Here is a 25,504-nt window from a genome sequence, read left to right on the forward strand (position 1 = left end):
TGAGAGTCAGTGTGTGTGTGTGGGACTGTACCCCAGTGAGGGTCAGTGTGTGTGTGAGACTGTACCCCAATGAGAGTCAGTGTGTGTGTGTGTGAGGGACTGTACCCCAGTGAGGGTCAGTGTGTGTGTGGGACTGTACCCCAGGGAGAGTCAGTGTGTGTGTGAGACTGTAGCCCAATGAGAGTCAGTGTGTGTGTGAGGGACTGTACCCCAGTGAGGGTCAGTGTGTGTGTGTGTGGGACTGTACCCCAGGGAGAGTCAGTGTGTGTGTGAGACTGTACCCCAGGGAGAGTCAGTGTGTGTGTGTGAGACTGTAGCCCAATGAGAGTCAGTGTGTGTGTGTGTGAGGGACTGTACCCCAGTGAGGGTCAGTGTGTGTGTGTGTGGGACTGTACCCAGTGAGGGTCAGTGTGTGTGGGACTGTACCCCAGTGAGAGTCAGTGTGTGTGTGAGACTGTACCCCAGTGAGAGTCAGTGTGTGTGTGTGGGACTGTACCCCAGTGAGGGTCAGTGTTTGTGTGTGGGATTGTACCCCAGGGAGAGTCAGTGTGTGTGTGAGACTGTACCCCAATGAGAGTCAGTGTCTGTGTGTGAGGGACTGTACCCCAGTGAGAGTCAGTGTGTGTGTGTTTGAGGGACTGTACCCCAGTGAGAGTCAGTCTGTGTGTGTGTGACTGTACCCCAGTGAGAGTCTGTGTGTGTGGGACTGTACCCCAGTGAGAGTCTGTGTGTGTGAGACTGTACCCCAGTGAGAGTCAGTGTGTGTGTGGGACTGTACCCCAGTGAGAGTCAGTGTTTGTGGGACTGTACCCCAGTGAGGGTCAGTGTGTGTGGGACTGTACCCCAGTGAGAGTCAGTGTGTGTGTGAGACTGTGCCCCAGTGAGGGTCAGTGTGTGTGGGAATGTACTCCAGTGAGAGTCAGTGTGTGTGTTGGACTGTACCCCAGTGAGAGTCAGTGTGTATGGGACTGTACCCCAGTGAGAGTGAGTGTGTGTGTGGAACTGTACCCCAGTGAGAGTCAGTGTGTGTGTGTGGGACTGTACCCCAGTGAGAGTCAGTGTGTGTGGGTCTGTACCCCAGTGAGAGTCAGTGTGTGTGGCACTGTACCCCAGTGAGAGTCAGTGTGTGTGGGACTGTACCCCAGTGAGAGTCAGTGTGTGTGTGGGACTGTACCCCAGTGAGAGTCAGTGTGTGTGGGACTGTACCCCAGTGAGAGTCAGTGTGTGTGTGGGACTGTACCCCAGTGAGAGTCAGTGTGTGTGTGTGGGACTGTACCCCAGTGAGAGTCAGTGTGTGTGTGGCACTGTACCCCAGTGAGAGTCAGTGTGTGTGGGACTGTACCCCAGTGAGAGTCAGTGTGTGTGTGGGACTGTACCCCAGTGAGAGTCAGTGTGTGTGGGACTGTACCCCAGTGAGAGTCAGTGTGTATGGGAGCCCATACCCCAGTGAGAGTCAGTGTGTGTGGGAATGTACTCCAGTGAGAGTCAGTGTGTGTGTGTGGGACTGTACCCCAGTGAGAGTCAGTGTGTGTGGCACTGTACCCCAGTGAGAGTCAGTGTGTTTGGGAGCCCATACCCCAGTGAAATGCAGACACCATTTCCACACAGCCTTTCACAATCCCTAAAAATCCGAAATGCTTCAAAGGCAATGAGACCTTTGAAGTGATGTCTTTGTTCTTAAAATATATGGGATCAGGATGAGGGAGGATTGTGGCCAGTGGAAATGGTTGCAACTGCTGTGAAGTTTGAGAGGATAGTATTGGATACATTCTGACTGGGTGGGAATGTTGATAGCAAGTCATCAGCTCCTTTTCAATCCTTTGGCATTTGTGAAGTTAATGAGGAATGAGAACCAGGCAGATTGTTCACACTATACTGTCTATTCTCTGTCAGAGTGAGGCACTGGCTTGAACTTTGTGCTGAGCTGAGAGAGTGTACCAGTGTTGGGCAGTATTTCCCAAATTCCCAGCAGAAGGGAATTAGAATAATGGGATTCAGTACAGAAACGTACAAGGTGTGTGTGTGTGTGTCTGTGTGTGTAGTGTGTGTGTGTGAGTGTGTGATGCACAGCCGGTGCTGAACTATAAAGAGTGAATTATCTCCTCACTTTTCACAGGCTCACACACACACCCTGAGAGTCGGAGAGACGGATGAGCGGGAGACAGAGAGAAAGGGAGACAGAGAAAGGGAGCTGTTCAGCTGACAGATGCTGAGATTGTGAATATTGCTTCTCAGTCATAAAGATGACTATGAGACCATCCTGTCTTTTCTCGTTAATCCTGCTGTTGGGAATGCTGGGCCTCATTTTGCTGGTGCACGTCCAGGACCTAATGGAGATCATCCAACAGGAGGGAGCAGGTCAGTGACTTCAGCATCACCTTCCCATCAGCATCGGGCTCAGCAGCGTGTACCGGGAGTAAACACCTCAGGTCCAGGGAGCACCTCACACTCCCTTGAGTTTAAAACATTTAAGACGATCTGACTGTGCTGTGTAAAATGATAAAGGGTATTTTAATTGATGGATAGAGAGAGAGAGGGAGCGACAGAATTTTCTCTCACGTTGGGGACCAGAATGCTGTCAGTCTGGCAATGAAATGAGGTAGCTTGGTATTGGGAAACGGGAATCCTCTGCCCAGATCCACCAGGAATGTCAGGGCTGACTGACCCTGTTCTGAGGAAGAGTCACTGGACCCGAAATGTTAACTCTGATTTCTCTTCACAGATGTTGCCAGACCTGCTGAGCTTTTCCAGCAATTTCTGCTTTGGTCTCGGATTTCCAGCATCCTCTGTGTTTGTATGTAGGAGTTTGATCTGGTTGGTGTGCTATCTGAGGACAGGGCTGTATAGTCTTGATCCCACCCAGACCCCAGTTAGAGGTGAACCACATCACACAGTCCCATTTCTTAGGAGCTGGGGAATACTTGCAGCTTCCAGTCCCTCACAATCCAACATCAATTCACCTACCACTGAGGAACATGTTCCTTCCTGATCCTTATCATTCTTGCTGTGGCTTTTTTTAGATGGATATATTTAAAAGATATATTTAGCTCATGGTGTTAATCACTCTCACAGATCCAGTACATTCACTCGTACAATGGGTTTTCTCAAATTAAAAACTTTACTGTGAATTTAATTTAATGCTCACAAGTCGGAGAATGAGAATATTCTATTTTTCAGCAACCTACTGTCCCCATCAAACACTCCCAGCACAGGGAAAACATGGGGTTAGACACAGTAAAGCTCTCTCTACACTGTCCCCATCAAACACTCCCAGGACAGGGGCAGCACGGGGTTAGATACAGAGTAAAGCTCCCTCTACGTTGTCCCCATCAAACACTCCCAGGACAGATGTGGTGAATTGACAACACTGAAAGGTCTGTTTTCGCCACTCTATGGCAGGATTATAACGAGTCAGTCTCTCTGTGGGTCTATCATTGTAACGTTCTGAACAGAGGATGCAGCTTCACTCAGGTCACTGAGTGACCTGGGTCTTGAGCTATGGTCGGTCTCTCTCCATCTTCCCCAGTCACTGCCTTTTTGGAAACTGGTATCAAAAGTAATTTTCCACAAAATTAGGCAGCATTTACTTCATATCTTCAGCGTAAAACAAAGGTCCTGCTGCTGCGAGTGAGCACACAACCCTTCATTATGTTGAAAGCTGTTGTCCTGTGAAAGCTCATCCCATTTTATGTCAGACTGCTGGACCTTAAAGAGTTAATGCCAAGGGCAGGTTGCATCAGATAGTCTTGTAATAAACTCACTTTGTGTTTATTCACTTGTGGGACTTGGACATTGTTGGCTGGGCCTATCATTTATTGCCCGTCCCTAGTTGCCCCTTGAGAAGGTGGGGGTGAGCTGCCTTCTTGAACCACTGCAGTCCATGTGCTGTAGGTAGACCCACAATGCCCTCAGGGAGGGGAATTCCAGGATTTTGATCCAGCAACAGTGAAGGGACTGTGACTGGGTGTGACAGGACTGCAGATCTGAGATCTGATCTGTTGGTTGCGGGATCACTTAGCTCTGTCTTATGCTGCTGTAGTAGTTCCTGTTTGGTGTTGTCACTAGGTTGACACCTCACCTTCAGGTCTGCCTGGTGCTGCTCCTGACATGCCCTCCTGCTCTCTCCATTAAACCCAGGGTTGATCCCCTGGCTTGATGGTAATGGTTGAGTGGGGGATATGCCGGGGAAATGAGGTTACAGATTGTGCTGGAGTACAGTCCTGCTGCTGTTGATGGCCCACAGCACCTTATGGATGTCTAGTGTTGAGTTGCTAGACCTGGTTGAAGTCTGTCCCATTTAGCATGGTGGTAGTGCTATACAACACGATGGAGGGTATTCTCAATGTGAAGTCTCCACATGGACTGTGCGCTGGTCACTCTTACCGATACTGTCATGGACAGATGTACCTACAACTGGCAGATTGGTAAGGATGAGGTCAGACACTATTTTCCCTTTTGTTGGTTCCCTCCCCACCAGCCGCAGACCCAGCCGAGCAGCGATGTCCTTTAGGATCCGACCAGCTTGATCAGTGGGACTGCTGCTGAGTCACTCTTGGTGGTGGACAGTGAAATTCCCCACCCAGAGGACATTCTGTGGCGGTGCCACCCTCAGTGCTTCCTCCAAGTGTTGTTCAACATGGAGGGGGTAACGATTCATCAGCTGAGAGAGGACGGTACGGGGTAATCAGCAGGGGGTTTCCTTGCTCCTGTTTAACCTGAAACCATGAGACTTCATGGGATCCGTAGTCAATGTTGAGGACTCCCAGGGCAACTCCGTCCTGACTGTATCCCACTGTGCTGTACACCCCCTCCCCGCTGGGTCTGTCCTGCTGGTGGGACGTGACATATCCAGGGCTGGTGATGGTGGGGTCTGGGATGTTGTCTGTAAGGTATGATTCCGTGAGTATGGCTGTGTTGGGCTGTTCCTTGACTAGTCTGTGAGACAGATCTCCCAATGTTGGCACAAGCCCCCAGATGTTAGTGAGGAGGGTCCTGCAGGGTTGGCAGGACTGTTTCTGTCGTTGTCTTTTCCACTGCCTAGGTCCGTGCCGAGTGATTACAGAATCATAGAATCCCTACAATGTGGAAAAAGGTCACTAGGCCCAACAGGATGCAGAGCTGGGCTGAGAAGTGGCAGGTGGAGTCCAACCTGGGTAAATGCGAAGTGATTCTTTTTGGTAGGTCGAATTTGAATGTTGAATACAGGATTAAAGACAGGATTCTTGGCAGTGTGGGGGAACAGCGGGATCTTGGGGTACATTGATCCTTCAAAGTTGCCACCCAAGTTGTTATGAGACCGTATGGTGTTTTGGCTTTCATTTACAGGGGGATTGAGTTTAAGAGCCGCGAGGTTTTGCTGCAGCTCTATAAAACCCTGATTAGACCACTCTTGGAATACTGTGTTCAGTTCTGGTCACCTCATAATAGGAAGGATGTAGATGCTTAAGAGAGGGTGCAGAAGGAGATTTACCAAGATGATGCTTGGATTGGAGGACTTGTCCTATGAAGAGAGGTTAAGTGAGCTAGGACTTTTCACAGTGGAAAGAAGAAGAAAGAGAGGTGACTTGATAGAGGTATACAAGCTCAAGAGAAGAATAGATAGAATAGATAGCCAGAGACTTTTCCTCAGGGCAAAAATAGCTGTCACGAGGGGCCATAATTTTAAGGTGATTGAAGGAAGGTTTAGAGGAGATATCAGAGGTAGGTTCTTCTGCCGAGAGTGGTGGTTGTGTGGAATGCACTGCCAGCAGTGGTAAGAGTCAGAGACAGAGACATTAGGGACATTTAAGCTTCAGCTGGATAAGCACATGGACGGCAGTAATTGAGGGGTGTGTAGGTTAGATTGATCTTAGATGAAGATAAATGCTCAGTACAACATTGTGGGCCGAAGGGCCTAAACTGTGCTGTACTGCTCTATGTAAAAACAAGGACTGCAGATGCTGGAAGCCAGAGTCTAGATTAGAGTGATGCTGGAAAAGCGCAGCAGGTCAGGCAGCATCCGAAGAGCAGGAAAATCGATGTTTCGGGCAAAAGCCTTTCATCAGGGACAGTTTTGGCATGGTGGCTCAGTGGATAGCACTGCTGCCTCACAGCACCAGGGTCCCAGGTTCAATTCCAGCCTTGGGTGACTGTCCGTGTGGAGTTTGCACATTCTCCCTGTGGTTGTGTGGGTTTCCTCCGGGTGCTCCGGTTTCCTCCCACAGTCCAAAGATGTGCAGGTCAGGTGAATTGGCCATGCTAAAATGCTCTCTCTATTCCTGATGAAGGGCTTTTGCCCGAAACATCGATTTTCCTGCTCCTGAGATGCTGCCTGACCTGCTGTGCTTTTCCAGCACCACTCCAACCTGTATTGTTCTATGTTCTATGCCCGATGTTTTAAGCCCACTTCAACCCTCCAAAGAGTATTCCACCCAGACCCATTCCCCTACCCTATTGCTTGACCTTTCCCCTGGCTAATGCGCCAAACCTACATATCCCTGAACACGGTCAATTCACTAAACTACACATCTTTGGACTATGGGAGGAAATGGAGCACCCAGAGTAAACCCACACAGACACGGGGAGAAAGTGCAAACTCCTTTTTTAATCATTCATTCAATCATAGCATCATGTGGAAACAGACCATTAGGCCCAACACATCTACACCAACATATGGATTTGAAGTTTTACAGTGACCACTCCAAGAAAAACCAGCAATCTAAAATTGAAACAAATTACATAGAACGTAGAACAGTACAGCACAGAACAGGCCCTTCAGCCCACAATGTTGTGCCGACCATTGATCCTCATGTATGCACCCTCAAATTTCTGTGACCATATGCATGTCCAGCAGTCTCTTAAATGTCCCCAATGACCTCGCTTCCACAACTGCTGCTGGCGACTCTCTGTGTAAAGACATGGGTATGAAAGAAGAATTGCCCAAAGCTAACAGCATACACAGACTGAAATGTATGGCTCTACATTAACAGTAAGGAAACGTTCAACAAAAGGACATGCCGTTGAAACCCACAAAACCTCAGTGAGAAAGAATAATCAGTGGCCCATGTGGATCATTAAGGATCATATTCAATTAAAAGAGACTTCAAAGACAGTCAATAAAAACTACCAATCTTGAAGACAGCATGTCTTCGAAACTGACAAAGGGCTATGGAAATGTTGAAGCAGGTGTTAAAGGGAGAGCAAGGATTCTCCCAGCAAGAGGAGTGTTGCAGGAAACGGAAACATTGTTGGATTTAACGAGATGGTAAGGGAGACAGAAATGCGATGGCAGTGATGGCGGAGATAGGGAGAGTGATAAGGGCCTGAGCGATGTTACAAAGTCAGTACAAATTGCTGAAGGTGACAGTGGTGAGGATGGTGTATGAGATATAAAGGGCTGACATTCATCCACACACTCACATAAAATCAAGGAATAAAACTCCGCGCTGTACGGTGAAATTCCTGTGCAAATCCACAGGATTAAAATAGTCCTGCACACACAACTCACCTTTCAGAGTCCACAAGATCAAGCCTAGCTCCTCAGGTAGATTAGCCACAGTCCACAGAATAAAAACACATTCTCCACATCAAACTGACAATTCACAATCTCTAGGATTAACCAGCTGTGCACACAAAACTACCTGTTCCCAGTCCATAGGATCTGTCCGGTTTCATTTCTTTGAGACGTTGTAGCGATTGGTACAACTGAGTGGCATGCTGGGCCACTTCAGAGGGCAACTGAGAGTCAACACCATCGCTGTGGGTCTGGAGTCACATTGTAGGTCAGAGCAGGTAAGGATGGCAGATTTAGTCCCTAAAGGGCAAGAGTGAACCAAATTGATTTTTCTGACAATTGACAATGGATTCATGGTGATCAATAGATTCTTAATCCAGACATTTTTTTGTTGAATTCAAATTCTACCATCTGCTGAAGAGGAATTCCAATCCCGGTCCCCAGAATACTACCTGGGTCTCTGGACTGACAGTTTAGCAATAATACCACGAGACCATCCGCTCCCATTATAATAAACTCATCTTACAATAACCTCACCTTGTAATAAACTCAGCATGTGACTTCACTGGGGAAGCTGAGTGGCTGAAGGTGGATAAATGACCTGGACCAGATGGACTACACCCTAGGATTCTGAAGGAGATGGCTGAGGGAATTGTAGAGGCAAAGGTGGTGATCTTTCAGGAATCACTGGAGCCAGGGAGGGCCCCAGAGGACTGGAAAATGGCTAATTTAGGAAAGGACGGAGGCAGAACACAGCAAACTATAGGCCGGTTAGCCTGACTGTGGTCATTGGTAAAATTTTACACTCAATTGTTCAGGATGAGATTGCAAAGTACTTGGAAGTAGATGGTAAACTATGGCAGAGTCAGCATGGCTTCATCAGAGGGAGCTTCATTTGTCGTGCCTGACAAATCTGTTAGAGTTCTTTGTAGAATAACACACCCAGTGTTACACCTTAGGCACTGACACACCACACATATAACCTTTCACATCCGAAACTGTCTGCAACATCCTTCAAATCTTGACCAATATCCAAGGACTCCCTTTCTTGACCCATCTCCAGGGTCCATTCCTGGCCCATAACCAGGGTCCATTCCTGACCCATAACCGGGGTCCATTCCTGGCCCATAACCAGGGTCCATTCCTGACCCATAACCAGGGTCCATTCCTGACCCATAACCGGGGTCCATTCCTGACCCATAACCAGGGTCCATTCCTGACCCATAACCAGGGTCCATTCCTGACCCATAACCGGGGTCCATTCCTGACCCATAACCGGGGTCCATTCCTGACCCATAACCGGGGTCCATTCCTGGCCCATAACCGGGGTCCATTCCTGGCCCATAACCGGGGTCCATTCCTGGCCCATAACCGGGGTCCATTCCTGACCCATAACCAGGGTCCATTCCTGGCCCATAACCGGGGTCCATTCCTGGCCCATAACCGGGGTCCATTCCTGGCCCATAACCGGGGTCCATTCCTGGCCCATAACCAGGGTCCATTCCTGGCCCATAACCAGGGTCCATTCCTGACCCATAACCAGGGTCCTCTCTAAATACTGACACCCTGACCAGAATACTGGTATATTTCTGGAAGATGACATAGACAAAGTCCCCCAGATCCTAATTTATACAAAGTACTATTTACAGTTCAGAGAAAAATATAAATATCATTGAACATGATTGTTGCTTTTTTAAATATTTGTGAAGAACCCATTTTGGGCTGAAACATCTTATTTCCCAGTAAACTAAATGAAGTGTGAAATAACAAGGAGGAATTTAGGGTTAGAGGCGAGTCTGCATTGAAAGCTTGTTTGTGCTGGAGGGGGTGGGACATGGGGCTGGAGGGGGTGGAACTTGGGGCTGGAGGAGTAGGGACATGGGGCTGGAGGGGGTGGGACATGGGGCTGGAGGGGGTGGGACATGGGGCTGGAGGAGTGGGGACATGGGGCTGGAGGAGTGGGGACATGGGGCTGGAGGGGGTGGGACATGGGGCTGGAGGGGGTGGGACATGGGGCTGGAGGGGGTGGGACATGGGGCTGGGGGAGTTGGGACATGGGGCTGGAGGAGTTGAGACATGGGGCTGGAGGAGTTGAGACATGGGGCTGGAGGAGTTGAGACATGGGGCTGGAGGGTTTGGGACATGGGGCTGGAGGGTTTGGGACATGGGGCTGGAGGGGATGGGACATGGGGCTGGAAGGGGTGGGACATGGGGCTGGAGGGGTTGGGACATGGGGCTGGAGGGGTTGGGACATGGGGCTGGAGGAGTTGACAGAGGTTGGGAAGAGAGAAGCCATGGACGGGTTTGGAAATGAGGGGGAACAGTTTCACCTGGAACTGTTATTGTGCTGAGAGTTAAGGTCAGTCAGTGAGCACAGGTCTGAGGGGTGACAGTGACCTGGGGTGAGTCCAGCAGCACTCTCTGAAATTCATCCAAACCATCATGAAGGAAGCCTGAGATATTTGGACATGATACCCATTAGCATTGTTAGCAAGTGTATGAGGTCTACACATTGTCTTTTAATGCTAACACACTCTTAGCTCCAGCCCCATGTCCCCACTCCTCCAGCCCCATGTCCCCACTCCTCCAGCCCCATGTCCCACCCCCTCCAGCCCCATGTCCCACCCCCTCCAGCCCCATGTCCCACCCCCTCCAGCCCCAAGTCCCACCCCCTCCAGCCCCAAGTCCCACCCCCTCCAGCCCCAAGTCCCACCCCCTCCAGCCCCAAGTCCCACCCCCTCCAGCCCCAAGTCCCACCCCCTCCAGCCCCATGTCCCACCCCCTCCAGCCCCATGTCCCACCCCCTCCAGCCCCAAGTCCCACCCCCTCCAGCCCCAAGTCCCACCCCCTCCAGCCCCAAGTCCCACCCCCTCCAGCCCCAAGTCCCACCCCCTCCAGCCCCAAGTCCCACCCCCTCCAGCCCCAAGTCCCACCCCCTCCAGCCCCAAGTCCCACCCCCTCCAGCCCCAAGTCCCACCCCCTCCAGCCCCATGTCCCACCCCCTCCAGCCCCATGTCCCTCCAAGGTGTCTGCACTCCTCCAGTTCAGCTTTTAAGCATCTCCTCAATTTTAAACTGCTCTACCATTGACTGCCAGGACCTCTGCTCTGGGAATTGTCTTCCTGAACCTCTCCAACCCTCCCCTCCAGCCCCCCCCCCCAACCCCAATTACCCCATCTCTCTCTACTTCTGTCTCATTTTAAACCTTCCTCTTTGAACAACCTTTGGTCTCTGGTTCTAATATCTCCCCATGTGACCTGATGTCAGGTTGTATTTGATAATGCTCCTGTGAAATACCCTGCAATGTTTTACTGGGTGAAAAGTGCTACATAAATGCAAGGTGTTGTTGCTGCTTGAACTGTGAGTTGCTGCTTCTGTTTCTATCTGATTGTAACTCTTATGAGGGTTGCAATCGGACTGAGTTAGTGAGCTTGAGCTGTCAGATTAGGGAGCCTCTGTGTTAGTACAGCTGACACTGAAGGTATTACTCTGAACGCTTGGTTTTAAAACCTGCCTTCGATCTGTAATCGCTGCAAACAGAGACCTTTATTCTGAGTATTACCAAATGGGAATGTGACAATAGCCTCAGGGCCTGTCACTGAGATAAACTACAAAGCAGGCCATTGCTGTATCTCCTCAGCAAGATTATTTCACAACAACTCCCATTGACTGAATTGCTTTAAAACACATGAGATTCTGTCAGAGGATTTGTCAGTCATTGTCACATCCAAACTATCACCAGTACCAGCTGAAACAGAAATGCTGCTTTCAACTCCCACCTTCTCTTCATCCTCAACGAGAGAAAAAACACTCCACCCGTTCCATTTTTCTTTCGTTAATTCACGGGACATGGGGGTCGCTGGCTGGTCCTGCATTTATTGCCCGTCCCTATTTACCCCCTTGAGAAGGTGGGGGTGAGCTGCCTTCCTGAACCGTTGCTGTCCATGTGTTGCAGGTTGACCCACAATGTACCTTAGGGAGGGAATTCCAGGATTTTGAGTCAGTGACACTGAAGGAACAGTGATAAATTTCCAAGTCAGGATGGTGAGTGGCTTGGAGGGGGTGGTGTTCCCATGTATCTGCTGCCCTTGCCCTTCAGGATGGAAGTGGTCATGGGTTTGGAAGGTGCTGTCTGAGGATCTTTGGTGAGTTTCTGCAGTGCATCTTGTAGATGGTACACACTGCTGTTACTGAGCATCAGTGGTGGAGGGAGTAGACACTTGTAGATGCGGTGCCAGTCAAGTGGCTGCTTTGTCCTGGTTGGTGTCAAGCATCTTGAGTGTTGTTGGAGCTACACCCATCCAGGGAAGTGGGGAATATTCCATCACCCTCCTGACTTGTCCCTTGTAGATGGTGGACAGGCTTTGGGGAGTCAGGAGGGGAGTTACTCACTGCAGGATTCCTAGCCTCTGACCTGCAGAGACAGGGTCACCGGACCTGAAAAGTTATCTTTGGTTTCTCTTCACAAATGCTGCCAGAACTGCTGAGCTTTTCCAGCAAGTTCTGTGTTTATCTCTGAGCTGCTGTTGTCGTCACAATGTTTAGATGGTTAGCCAGGCTCAGGCTAAGTAACTGGACTTTATTTATGTCACATCACACATGACTTCAAACTTTCACAGTCAATGGGGTCCTTTTAAAGTACAGCCCTTGACATCATGTTGAAAAAAACACCACCATCAAATAACACAGAGCCAGCTCCTTCAAATTATAATGTGACAATGACCAGGTAATTTGTTAAAGAGCCTTATAGGAAGATGTGGAAGCTTTGGAAAGTGTTCCGAGGGGATTTACCTGGATGCTGCCCAGTATGAAGGGAAGGCTTTATGAGGAAAGGCTGAGGGACTTCAGGTTGTTTTCGTTAGAGAGAAGCAGGTTGAGAGGTAACTTATTGAGACATATGAGAGAATCAGAGGGTTAGATAGGGTAGACAGGGAGAGCCTTTTTCCTCGGATAGAGATGGCTAGCACAAGGGGACATAGCTTAAAATTGAGGGGTGATAGATATAGGACAGATGTCAGAGGTAGTTTCTTTACTCAGAGAGTAGTAGGGGTGTGGAACGCCCTGCCTACAACAGTAGTAGGCTTGCCAACATTAAGGTCTTTTAAATGGTCATTGGATAAACATATGGATGAAAATGGAATAGTGTAGGTTAGATGGGCTTCAGATTGGTTTCACAGGTTGGTGCAACATTGAGGGCCGAAGGGCCTGTAGTGCGCTGTAATGTTCTATGTTCTATTGCATATTGGGGCAGTATGGTGGCTCAGTGGTTAGCACTCGCAGCACCAGGGACCCGGGTTCAATTCCAGCCTCAGGCGACTGTCTTTGTGGAGTTTGCATATTCTCCCCGTGTCTGCGTGGGTTTCCTCCCACAGTCCAAAGATGTTCAGGCCAGGTGAAGTGGCCATGCCAAATTGCCTGTAGTGTGAGGTGCATTAGTCTGAGGGAAATGGGACTGGGTGGGTTACTCTTCGGAGGGTCGGTGTGGACTGGTTGGGCCTAAGGGCCTGTTTCCACACTGTAGGGAATCTAATCTAATCTATGTTCTAAGTGAGCTGAGGGATCCATTTTAAAAAAGAATGTTGTGTTTGTCAAAGTGCCACCTGAGGTTTTAAAATCCACTAGGGATGTCTGTCAGCCGTGCAGGTTAACATCTGATTCAGAAGACACCCTCTACCCAGCTCCCCAATCTCTCCTCACATTTTCCTATGAATCTTGCAGCTTCGAGTTTAACAGTTTAACAGGCTTCCATGTGGAACTTTATCAAAACCCTTTCAGAAATTGAGGGCAGTACAACAAGACTCTTAGGCTGTCTTCCCTGTTTGTAGCCCACACAATGTAGAAAATACAAATCTAACTTCAAACTATGCATTCCACTTTAGAAGGACAAAATGAGGACTGCAGATGCTGGAGATCAGAGCTGAGAGAGTGTGGTGCTGGAAAAGCGCAGCAGGTCAGGCAGCATCCAAGGAGCAGGAAAATCGACGTTTCGGGCATGAGCCCTTCTTCAGGAATGAGGAAAGTGTGTCCAGCAGACTAAGATAAAAGGTAGGGAGGAGGGACTTGGGGGAGGGGCGTTGGGAATGCGATAGGTGGAAGGAGGTCAAGGTGAGGGTGATAGACCGGAGTAGGGGTGGGGGCGGAGAGGTCAGGAAGAAGATTGCAGGTTAGGAAGGTGGTGCTGAGGTGGTGCCCACCTTGTCTCAGTCCCAACCCTCGAACTCAGCACCACCTTCCTAACCTGCAATCTTCTTCCTGACCTCTCCGCCCCCACCCCCACTCCGGTCTATCACCCTCACCTTGACCTCCTTCCACCTATCACATTCCCAACGCCCCTCCCCCAAGTCCCTCCTCCCTACCTTTTACCTTAGCCTGCTGGACACACTTTCCTCATTCCTGAAGAAGGGCTCATGCCCGAAACGTCGATTCTCCTGCTCCTTGGATGCTGCCTGACCTGCTGCGCTTTTCCAGCAACACATTTTCAGCTCTGATTCCACTTTAGAACCCAAGGTTCCAATAATAATGAAAATAAGATGCATCACAGCCTGAAACAACAACTCCACTGTCCAGGACCATCAGACACTATAGAGTGTTGTGAACACAACCCAGTTCATCACACAAACCAACTTTCCACCCATTGACTCCATCTACACTTCCCACTGCCTTGAGAAAGCAGCCAACATGATCAAAGACCCTCTGATCCCGGTTAGACTCTCTTCCACCCTCTTCCATTAGGTAGTAGATACGAAAGCTTCAACACAAGGACCAACAGGTTCAGGAACAGCTTCTTCCCCACTGTTATTAGACTATTGAATGGATTTCTCAAATTTTAAACTGAATGTTGGTCTTGGTCTCTGTGCACCTTCTCTGCAGCTGTAACACTGTATTCCTCACTCTGTTCTGTGACCCTAATGCACTCTGTATGCTATGGTCTGCCTGTACTGCACTCAAAACAGCATCTTTCACTGTACCTCGTTACATGTGACAGTAAGAAACCAAATCAAATCAAGAGACCTGGAATCTGCTCCTCAGTGAGTACAAAAGGCAGCAGGTGAAAGTGAAGGATTCGCTGCAGGCTACTGCAGAATGGCCCCTGAGTGTCTCATGTAACTCCAGGCAGCGAGAGTTGGCAGCAGAGGCACAGGTTTGGAATATTTCCTCAGAGAGCTGGGGGAGAGGCAACTCAGGCAGCATTGCAAATGTATTGTGTGTTTAAACTGGGAACAGATGGTTCATCCTGAGACAGCTCTGGCCACTTTAATTAAAGAAAGAACAGGATGGTGGAGGGGAGACTTTGATTGTAATGGCATACATTCTGGATGGATATGTAGTTCCAAAGGACCCAGTCTGTCTCCTTTCCAATTAATAGCTGCATAATAAGTCCCCTGGTTTCATTTTATCCGTATTAAAATCGCTTTCAAGTCATGAATATTTAATACAAGGATGCATCTCAATGAGACAGGGTGTTAGGTTGTAGTTTAAAACCTCTCCGAAACTCAGCAGCAGCAGGAGATTTGGCAAAAGCTCCTGTTGAAATGAAAGAAATATTAAAAAGTAATTTGTGTTCACCAGCCATGCACTTTGGATGAGTGCTGTGTGTATTCGTCAGAATTCACGCACGGTCTGTTAACAAGTATCATTCAGTGAGTGTGTCAAAGCTTCTCATCAGTTCGGGCTTACATGCTAAAGGTTTGAAGGTGACACTCTTGTGAAAATCACAGCATTTTCTGAAATTCATGTTCATCAAAGTGCGATTTCTAACTTGTAGCCCCTGCTCTACCGGCACCACCATTTGCAGTGTCTCTCTGAGTCACTGCTCGGTCACCTTTCTCCAACACATAAAACTGAGTAGTCCTCACAGCCCAATAAAACACTGTATTCACTGACACTGGCCAACATTGGCTTTAGTCACAGGCCATTCAGCCCCTCAAGCCTATTCCATCGTTCAGTAAGATCATGGCTGTTCTGATTGTGGTCTTAGTTTAACCTTGCTGTCCTGTAGTCACTGGCTCCCCTTTTCGATCCGGAACCTAAATCACTCCATTAATGAAGTGAGTTTGTCTTCCCGGTGACTGTCTCAGGCTGAACCAGGCCATTTGCAATTGTGTCCTTTTCTCAAATCCCAGCTGGCTTTCCAATATTCCATTTTTAAAACTTCATTCACAGGATGAGGGCATCATTGGATGGGTAACTAGGAGACAGTATATTGTTTAGGGTCTGGAATTATTCTAGGATTTGAGTCACATGTAAGCCAGACCAGCTAAGGATGACAGTTTACTTCCCTAAAGGACGTTAGTGAACCTGATGGGTTTTTCCTGACAATCAATAATCGATTATGGTCATCATTAGATACTTAATTCCAGATTTATAAAGTTGTATTCAAATTCCACCATCGGCTGTGATTGGATTTGAACCCAGGTCCCTAGAACATTTAGCTAAGTTGTTGGACTAATAGTTCAGTGTTAATACCTCTAGGCCATCATCTCCTAAGCTTCCCTATGACCAATACCAATCCTACATCACCCAGCTCCACTTTGCCACAGCTACTCTGTTGGAACCCTCGTTCCATATCTTTCATTCCATACCACCCCAACAATTCCAGTACTTCCCTGCCAGCATGTGAGTTCCCAAAAACTTCCAAACCTCTGCCATCACCAAAACCTGTATCATAACTCCTTCCGGGATTCTCTGGACTCTTCTAAATCCTTCACAGTTAATCTTACACCTGTTGCACCCCAAGTGTTAGAAGCTGTGACTCATTCTTTCCAATTCAAAAGAAACTTGGATACCAGGAACATGTGAATGTGCTACCCCCAGCAGTTAGGGTGTCTAGTTATGTTGTTGCTAGTTAATATTTCATTAACTAATAGACAGGAGTTAAAAAAGCAAAGGCCTCATCACTCCAACCTACTGAGTAATCAGAGGGGCCGTGTCCTTTAATTTAATAACCATACTGAACAAAGAGACCTTGGAGTGCAGGTTCATAGCTCCTTGAAAGTGGAGTCGCAGGTAGATAGGATAGTGAAGAAGGCGTTTGGTATGCTTTCCTTTCTTGGTCAGTATTGAGTACAGGATTTGGGAGGTCACATTGCGGCTGTACAGGACATTGGTTAGGCCACTTTTGGAATATTGCGTGCAATTCTGGTCTCCTTCTATTGGAAAGATGTTGTGAAACTTGAAAGGGTTCAGAAAAGATTTACAAGGATGTTGTCAGGGTTGGAGGATTTGAGCTACAGGGAGAGGCTGAACAGGCTGGGGCTGTTTTCCCTGGAGCGTTGGAGGCTAAGGGGTGACCATAGTTTATAAAATCATGAGGGGCATGGATAGGATAAATAGACAAAGTCTTTTCCCTGGGTTGGGGGAGTCCAGAACTAGAGGGCATTGGTTAGGGTGAGAGGGGAAAGATATAAAAGAGTCCTAAAGGGCAACTTATTCACGTGGAGGATAACGTGTGTATGGAATGAGCTGCCAGAGGAAGTGGTGGAGGCTGGTACAATTGCAACATTTAAAAGGCATTTGGATGGGTATATGAATAGGAAGGGTTTGGAGGGATATGGGCCGAATGCTGGCAAATGGAACTAGATTATTTAGGATATCTGGCCGGCATGAATGAGTTGGATCAATGGCACTGTTTCCATGCTGACCGTCTCTAAGACTCTGTGACTCTATCTCGTTCAGGGGCACTCCATCACAGGAAGCATCAGCAGGGTTTGATATCTCACTGTTGGTGCACGAACAGGAAGAAAGAACCTGGTTTTCCACATACACCTCCCCCCCTCCCCCCACCCACCCTACTTAGGAAAATCCCAAAGTGTCTCAGAGACAAAGAGTTTGAAGTGTAGTCACTTCAGTAGTGTAATGAACAAGACTGCACACAGCAACAATAATGTGATGGGAATAGAGCATTTATTAGCAACAGGAAAGCCGAAACTGTAGCAGGTGCTGGAGATCTGAAGTAAAAACAGAAGGCGATGTAAATAATCAGCAGGTTAGGCAAATGTCTTGGAGATAGGAATGGTTCATGTGGGATCCTCCATTTCCCTTTCCCCACAGACACTGTCTGACCTGCTGAATACTCTCAGTTTTCTAAAATTTTTTTTAGCTGAAAGGTAAATATTGACCAGGACATTCAGAGAACTGACTTTCTCAAATGCATTTTTATTCTTCATTCAAGGGACATGAGTGTCACTCCCTGGACTCAGCATTTATTGCCCGTCCCTAATTGCCCCTTGAGAAGGTGGGGGTGAGCTGCCCTCTTGAACCGCTGCAGTCCATGTGCTGTAGGTTGACCCACAATGTCCTAAGGGAGGGAATTCCAGGATTTTGACCCAGTGACTGTGAAGGAACAGTGATACATTTCCAAGGTAGGCTGGAGCTCGGAGGGGAGCTTGCAGGGGGTGGTGTTCCCATGTATCTGCTGCCTTTGTCCATCTGAGTGGAAGTGATTGTGGGATTGGAAGGTGCTGTCCACCTGAGGCAATAGGCTGGATCTCAATCTGACACCAATTCTAAGAGATAGTATTTCTGACAATGCAGCACTCCCTCACTACCCTACTGGGAAAGTCAGCCTGGATTTGGTAATCAAGTCTCTAGAGGGGAATCAAATTGTGGTGAGGTTGATACTTACCGAGTGATGTGATCATCTCTGAGCTGCCTGTACATTGCCTCAGTTACAGAATCTAGTTCAGACTCAGCTCCAGGCACTGACCCAAGGACAATAACTCATGATTAACAAGCTGTGAAAACAGAAAGAGAGGAGGGAGCATGTACCAAGATTAAGAATGAGGGAGCGTGGCAAATGTCTCACTGAAGCTGCAAGGCAACAGCAGAATTGCATCCAAGAACTCATCAGGAAGTGGCACAAAGAATGTAAATTGTACCAAGACACACAAACCAAGTGATGTCCACGTGGTGCAGTGACTAGCACTTTGCCTCTGAGTCAGAATGCTACGGCTTCAAGTCCCTGTCCAGACAGCTGGCATTCTAGTACAGCAGTGCCAATGGAGTGCTGCACTGTCAGATGTGCTTTCTGTAAATGAGACATTAACACAAGGCCTCAGTAACTCGGTACGTGGATACGTTGTGATCCCTGACCAGAATAAATTATGTATTTAACTTGTTTAAAGTAGCCAAGGTCTGATCAGAGAATAAATCCAGATGGTTCCAGAGTTTTAAGCAAACAAAATAAACCTTACAAGACAAAGTAATAACAATTAAACAATCTACAGGAAATATACAAATTATGTTCTAAAGTCCAGAATGAACATGGGGTGAATATGGGGAACAAACAAATTGCCGTTGAACACATCTAATACCAAATGCAATCAAGGTCAACCCCATGGATTCCTCAGCAACTCTCCTTGTCCCAGATGTTAACAACACTGTAGGAACCCAAATCCTATTAAAACGTTGTCTCCCTTATAAGGTATTTTAATTCTTCACTTTGAAGACGTAGCTACAGAACTCCCTCTACAGCTGCTCCATTACAGGCTTTCTCAACAACTACTCACATCCAGGTCGTTCAATTTCTTCTCCGGAGACTGCATTCCACTATATTCCCAAGACCGCAGTGCAGGAATAATTCCAGGTATTTTGCAAGCAGCTAGCTCACAGGCTGACATGACCTTACAGGTTTCTCTGAGCTCTGATATTTCTTAGCTGTTTCTTGGCTACCTTCACCCCAACTCAAAGCTGCACCTATTAATGGTTCCCAAAGGCATCTCCTGCCCTAACTCCCTGGAGTCTAATAGTGACAGTCTCCCATCTTCAAGTTGCTACCAACTTCTCCCAGTAAACACATAGCAAGATAAATGGGACCAGGCAACCTCCTTAAGTTCTATGCATGTCCATGACAACATAGCCTACTCTGACCTACTTAACATGATCTTTAAGGCTCATGGAATGCTTTCACACTCATCCAGATGTAACTCCCTCTTGGCTGCCATCTTTGTAGGCACCACCTTTCCATCTAAGTATTTTTATAATGCTTCCTCTTCTGTTTAAATTCTGTTAAAGAAACATGGATAAACTTCTGAAGTGCTATTTGCTTTAGGTATTCAAGCAATCATTAAAACATTTTAATATCCTTACCTTCCTAGCTGTTAACCTCTAAAAGTAAATGACCCCAACTATTCAATGCATTGCAATTCAGAGTGCTTTAAATAAATTTATCCCATTTTCTACTGTTAAATTTTAATTTAGAAACTAAAAATAATACATTGAAACACATGAAGCATGAATAGGATGACTAAGCTACCTGATGAAGGAGTAGCACTCCGAAAGCTAGTGCTTCCAAATAAACCTGTTGGACTTTAACCTGGTGTTGTGTGATTTTTTAACTTTGTCCATCCCAGTCCAACACCGGTTCCTCCTCATCAAAGATATTCATAACAGACCTAATCGATTCCATTGCCATTATTTCTGCATGAGACCTGGTGTTCTATCTAATACTGTCTCTCTACCAATATCACTAAGAAACAGATCCTCTGTTTGCTATCTCATTGCTGATAGCGGGGGCCCTCTGTGTACAAATTAGCTGCTGTGTTTCTTACATTTTCCTGGAATTCAAAAGTGCTCTGTTGATTATGAAGATCTTTGGGAAAGGCTGAGGTTGTGAAAGGCACTACATAAATGCACCGTTCCCGTCTATGTGAAACAGAGTTGGTTGAGAGGTGGATTAATTGCGCAGTGACGGTGCTGAGTGTTGAGGGTTGGATGTCCCAGAGGGAGTACAGACAGTTGTTTGAGCTGATTCTGCTGCCTGACCTCCTGGAAAGCTCCATATGGTGTTGGCTGAGTGGAACTGCCTGTGGGATTTACCTGTCCACACTGTACCTGATTAAGATACTGCACAGTGTTGGGCTTGGCAAATATTTCAACCCTCCATTAGACAGATGCCAACAGTCAGAAGAAAGTATTTATTATTCATTCTGTTTCTGACTTTATTGCCACCTGCAGCCAGTTCTGGAGCTTCTGCCTCAATAGACTAGGATTACTGAGAGGGGGTTAGCTTCCTCCAGCTTCAACAAACGATATTCCATCACTGCAGAAGGAGCATTATAGATTCACAGGGAGAGAGGTCAAATCTATCGAGAGAGGGTTGAACAAACGGAGGCCCTTTCCTTTCAAGGAGGGGTGGATGACTGTGAGCCGATATCACTCACAGTTTACCATTGGGAATGCAACTGGCGCAGAGAGGGCTGTTCCATATGGGAGGCCATCAGCATTATCTGAAAAAGGTACAGGGAATGTAGAGGGCTTGGAGGAGGCTAGGGAGTGACTCTGGCAAATTGCTTGAGGCTAGGGAGTGGCTCTGGCAAATTGCTTGTTAAGGGCAAGCACACACTGAATAGGTTCTTATCCTCTGTAACCATCTTCTGATTTTATGATCTGGATCTCAAGGGGCTGAATGGCCTTCTCCTATCCTTGCATAACAGGTTGATGGGGCTGAATGGCCTTCTTTTATCCCTTTGTATCAGGTTTGAGGGGCTGAATGGCCTCCTTCTGCTCCTGTGCTGTGTTCCTATCATTTGGGCAGTGTTTAAATTTGGAAATGAGGATCAGTCTCAAAATGCAGAACCTGAAAGCCTTCGTCTCTGAGACAATTTCCAAAGAATTCAATGTTTGTCTCTTTCAGACATTGGGTTGTTTTATAAAACTGTGACTCACTGTGGGCACTATGTGGGAGGTACAGTCTCCTCTAATGAGCACATCGGTAATAACCACAGCTGATGGGTTATATTTACCAATGGCTGACAGGCGGTGAGCTAATGTCAGTAACTGGGGGTTTGGGAGGGAATCTGAATATTATCCTGACACCCCCAACCTCCATCCCCCTCCCTTCACACCCAATGACCCCACCCCCACACACACACTCACCCCCAACACCCATCTCACCCCATACCCACCTCCCCCCACACACATCTTCCCTCACACAAACCTCCCCCACAAGCACAGCCCCACACACCACCCCCCCCCCACACACACAATCTCCCCCCTGCACAAACCTCCCTCCACCCCTCACAAATCCCCGATAACTCCTGCATGGTTGCTGAATATCATGATATTTTGCTCCTACATAGATCCCATTGCCTCACTTTGGGTGCTGCATTCTCAACTCCCTGGGCAGGAGATCTCTACATTCCCTATCAAAGCCTTTACCCACTCTGTCTCATTCTCTCCCGCTCTCTATGTCTCCCTCCCCCAACCACCCCACACTCACTCTCACCCTCTGTTTATCTCCTTCTGTTTCTCCCACTTACCCTCTCTCTCTCTTCCCCCCCCTCTCTATCTCTGCACTTTCTCTCTCTCTCTCCCCCTCCTCTCTCCCTCTCTTCCTCCCATTCTTTCTCTCTCTCTCCTTCATTGTCTCTTCCTCTCCCCTCCACATTTTTCACTCTCCCCCTACCTCCATCTCCATTTCCCTCTGTATCCCCCATACTCTCCCTCTCTCTCCTCTTTCTAAAATACTCCTTAAACCAAACTTTCTGACCAAGCTACGGTCCCTGTGCTAATATTTCCAAATATGATTCAGTCTCAGATTTCATGTCAGAACCCCCCTGTAAAGTGCTTCCTGGGGTTTTATTTGTGGGGACGGTGTTAGTGCTGTGACAGTGCTAGGAATCTGTGAGATATTTTACTGACAACGTGCAGTCAGAGCTGAAAATGGGTTGAGTTTTGATTCAGTTCCTCCAATGACTTCACCCTAATGAATGATCATGCAGCATTTAATCAGAAACTGTTTTAGGGGGATCCAAGATGGCGGTGACCCAGCAAGTCTGAGTCTACAGTGCTCCTCCCAAGACTTGGGCAAAGTGGGCCAACCGCCGCTACCACACTCACCAAATCATTTAAAATAGTTTTTACTTAATGTAATTAGTTGCTCTGTACTAAATTTAAACAGTCTAGTCTCCTGTAAAAATGACTAAAGGGAAGGGAGCCCGCAGTTCTCAGCGGCAGGCACCCCCCCCCCCCCCCCCACCCCCAACCTCCCCAGCTGCAGCAGAGGCGTCCGCAGCCACCCTGGGGGATTTACCTACGGTGACAAGCCTTGAGGAAGTAATCTCCAAACTTGACACGAAGATTGACGCCTTCATTAAAGACTCCTGGAGCCGATGGGACTCACTCTCGGCCGCACTACAAAAGCACGACTGAGACACCGAGGAAATCGAGCGCCAAGTCAGAGGGGCAGAGTTAAAGGCCGCAACCTCCGAGACTATAACAGAATCGGCCATGGATCGTGTCCGGACTCTCGAACAGCGAGTCCGGACCTTAGAGAATCACAAAAAATATTTGTTTGCTGGGCCTTCCCGAACGGGAAAAGGAAGGCCAGCTTACAGCGTTTCTCGAGAAGTGGCTTCCACAGCTGTTAAATCTGGAGGCTGGATCAGGCCGGGTAAGGGTAGAATAGGCCTAACGGGTTGCAATACGCGGGCCCGGCTCGAACCAGCGTCCACGCCCGGCTGCAGAGCCACACGGAGAGGCAGATGCTCTTGGAAGCTTCCAGAAATCTTGGGAAAGATCCCCAAGCCATGATTTATAAAGGATCCAAGATTATGCTATTTCAGGACTTTTCCCCAGCTTTGGCCCAAAAGAGTAAGGTGTTTGGCAAAGCTTTTGGGGGACTTAAACATTCAGTACTCCTTGCGTTACCCAGCGACGCTACGCTTTAGCCATGAAGGGTCCGTGTACAACTTCGGATCGCTGGAGAAAGCCAAGGAATTTCTGGGCTCGCTTAGATAAATTGTAAGAGTTAATTTGAGTGGTGAATGATGTTGTTCTGCCCTCCCCCCACCCCGATTCATCCCTTTTCTTTTCCCTTTTATGATCTTACTGTTTAATATTATCTCCGGGGGTGGGGAGAGGGGTTTATTTATTTGTTCTTCACTTAGCGATTTTCTCCCCTTTTTTTATATACATATATAGGCCGGGGTGGTCTAGTTAATGTAGGTGGGAGGAGGTGGTTTCCTTATCCTATTTTATCTTTGTCTTTAAGAGCGGGGCTGTTTTCCCCTGTTATTTTGCATTACTATATTTAATTATTATTTGTTGAGACTGTAATTTTATAGTTATATACGTTCATACATGGTATTAACATTACCAAATATATCTAGCTGTTGGTGTGGGTGGGTGGGGGGTAGGGTACTCACTGTTAATTCTAGCTTTGTAGTATATTTGAATTTTCTGTATCCTATCGTGGGGTGCCTGGGTCAAGGGTGGGGCATTGGTTGGGAGAGGATATGATGGGCTTTTAGAAAGGAAGTGATGCCCCTGGGAACAAGGGGGAAAATCTCCATTTAAATATGTTTTTTTTAATTTAGAAATAGTTTTTTATTATATTGATGTGAATGTATTAAAGAGCCTTTATTTTTGTGAATTTTATATGCTCTATGCTCGGGATGTTCTGGATAGGGTTTCCCTCCCGAGGGGTCTCGGACTTGCCCAGACGATTACAGTTAGTCAGTCGATTAAATGGTGCACCTGGAATGTCAAGGGGAGTAATTCACCAATCAAAAGGAAGAAAATATTATCAAACCTCAAGAAAGAAAGGGTCGATATAGCTCTCCTACAGGAGACACATTTATTGGATAAAGAACACTTGAAATTACGACAGGGTGGATTTGATCAGGCCTTCTTTTCTTCCTTCAGCTCAAAAAATAGAGGAGTTGTCATCCTTATTCGGAAGAATCTCCCTTTCAAAATCCTAAATCAGATAAAAGACGAACCTGGATGATATATTCTAATTAAAGCCCTTATAAATGGAAAGGAATATGGGATCTTAAATCTGTATTGTCACCGGCACATCCTTTTAAATTTATAACGGAAGCCTTCTCCAAATTGATGGCTCCTGGTGCTCATCATACAATTATAAATGGAGACTTTAATTGTATTATGGACCTGGAAATGGATAGGATTCCCAAGAGTACTGCAGGCGTATCTCCCAGGTCCAGACAATTGGTGGATTTGAACAAAGAATTAGGATTAGTAGATGTGTGGAGATGCCTTCATCCACATGGCAGAGATTTTTCTTTTTACTCCAATCCACATAAATGTCATACCAGAATCGATATGTTTTTTGCCCCCTCGATTTTTTAAAAATTCCATATAATCCTGTAAAATAGGCAGTACAACAATTTCTGATCATGCTGATATATGGAAATCAAAGTGAGGAGCAATGAGACATCCCCTCGGCATTGGCGTATGGACCCCTTCCTGATGAAAGATAGTAAATTTGTAAAGTACTTCTCTCAGGAACTTAAAACCTTTTTAGAAATTAATTCAGATAAGGCTAGCAACCCATCAATGATGTGGGAGACCATTAAAGCTTACACGTGAGGTTTGATTATTTCATACTCGGCAACCCAGAAAAAATTAAAGGGAGAACAACAGCGTCTGCTCGAAGCTCACTTAAAAGCAGCTGAAACTGCATACGCTGACAGACCTTCTATTATCAAATTACAAAGGATTACGGCCCTTAGGACAGCTCTGAACACCACACTTACCCAAACGGCGAGGAGGGAAATATTATTTGAAAATCAAAGGTTATATGAATTTGGTGATAAACCTGGTAGATATTTAGCATTTCTCGCAAAGAAAGAAAGGCCCCTCAAACTATCACATCTATCAAGGAAAGTGCGGGTACCCTGAGTCATGATCATAAAAGGATTAACGCAATCTTTAGAACATTTTACTCTGATTTATATAAATCACAGGATTGCGAAGATAGAGCTAGGAGGATGCAGTCATTTTTAAAATCCTGACCTTTCTGGACCTAACTCCAGAACAGGTATCGGTCCTGAATGATCCCTTAAAAAGCCAAGAAATACTTGACGCAATCAGGCAACTTCAGAGCGCTAAGGCACCTGGCCCTAATGGCTTTCAAGCTGAATTCGATAAAGAATTTACAGGAATATTGGCTGGTCCACTTATGGACATGTATAACTACTTATACAGTCTGGGCTGTCTCCCGCCTTCACTGAAAGAGGCAAATATCTCCCTTATTCTCAAAAAAGGAAAG

At 47.1% G+C, this 25,504-nt stretch overlaps 1 protein-coding gene across 1 annotated transcript in view; it reads left to right on the forward strand.

The window, feature by feature from the left end:
- The window catches only part of LOC140453230 (uncharacterized), a 144,600-nt gene that overhangs the window by 49,225 nt on the left and 69,871 nt on the right, over nt 1-25,504 (forward strand). Inside the window, exon 2 of the mRNA XM_072547805.1 lies at nt 2,117-2,358. Within this exon, the coding sequence (XP_072403906.1) occupies nt 2,244-2,358 (115 nt within the window). The 5' untranslated portion in view covers nt 2,117-2,243. The remainder of the gene's footprint in view (nt 1-2,116; nt 2,359-25,504) is intronic.

Source organism: Chiloscyllium punctatum, chromosome 26, assembly GCF_047496795.1.
Source record: "Chiloscyllium punctatum isolate Juve2018m chromosome 26, sChiPun1.3, whole genome shotgun sequence".
NCBI lineage: Eukaryota > Metazoa > Chordata > Chondrichthyes > Orectolobiformes > Hemiscylliidae > Chiloscyllium > Chiloscyllium punctatum.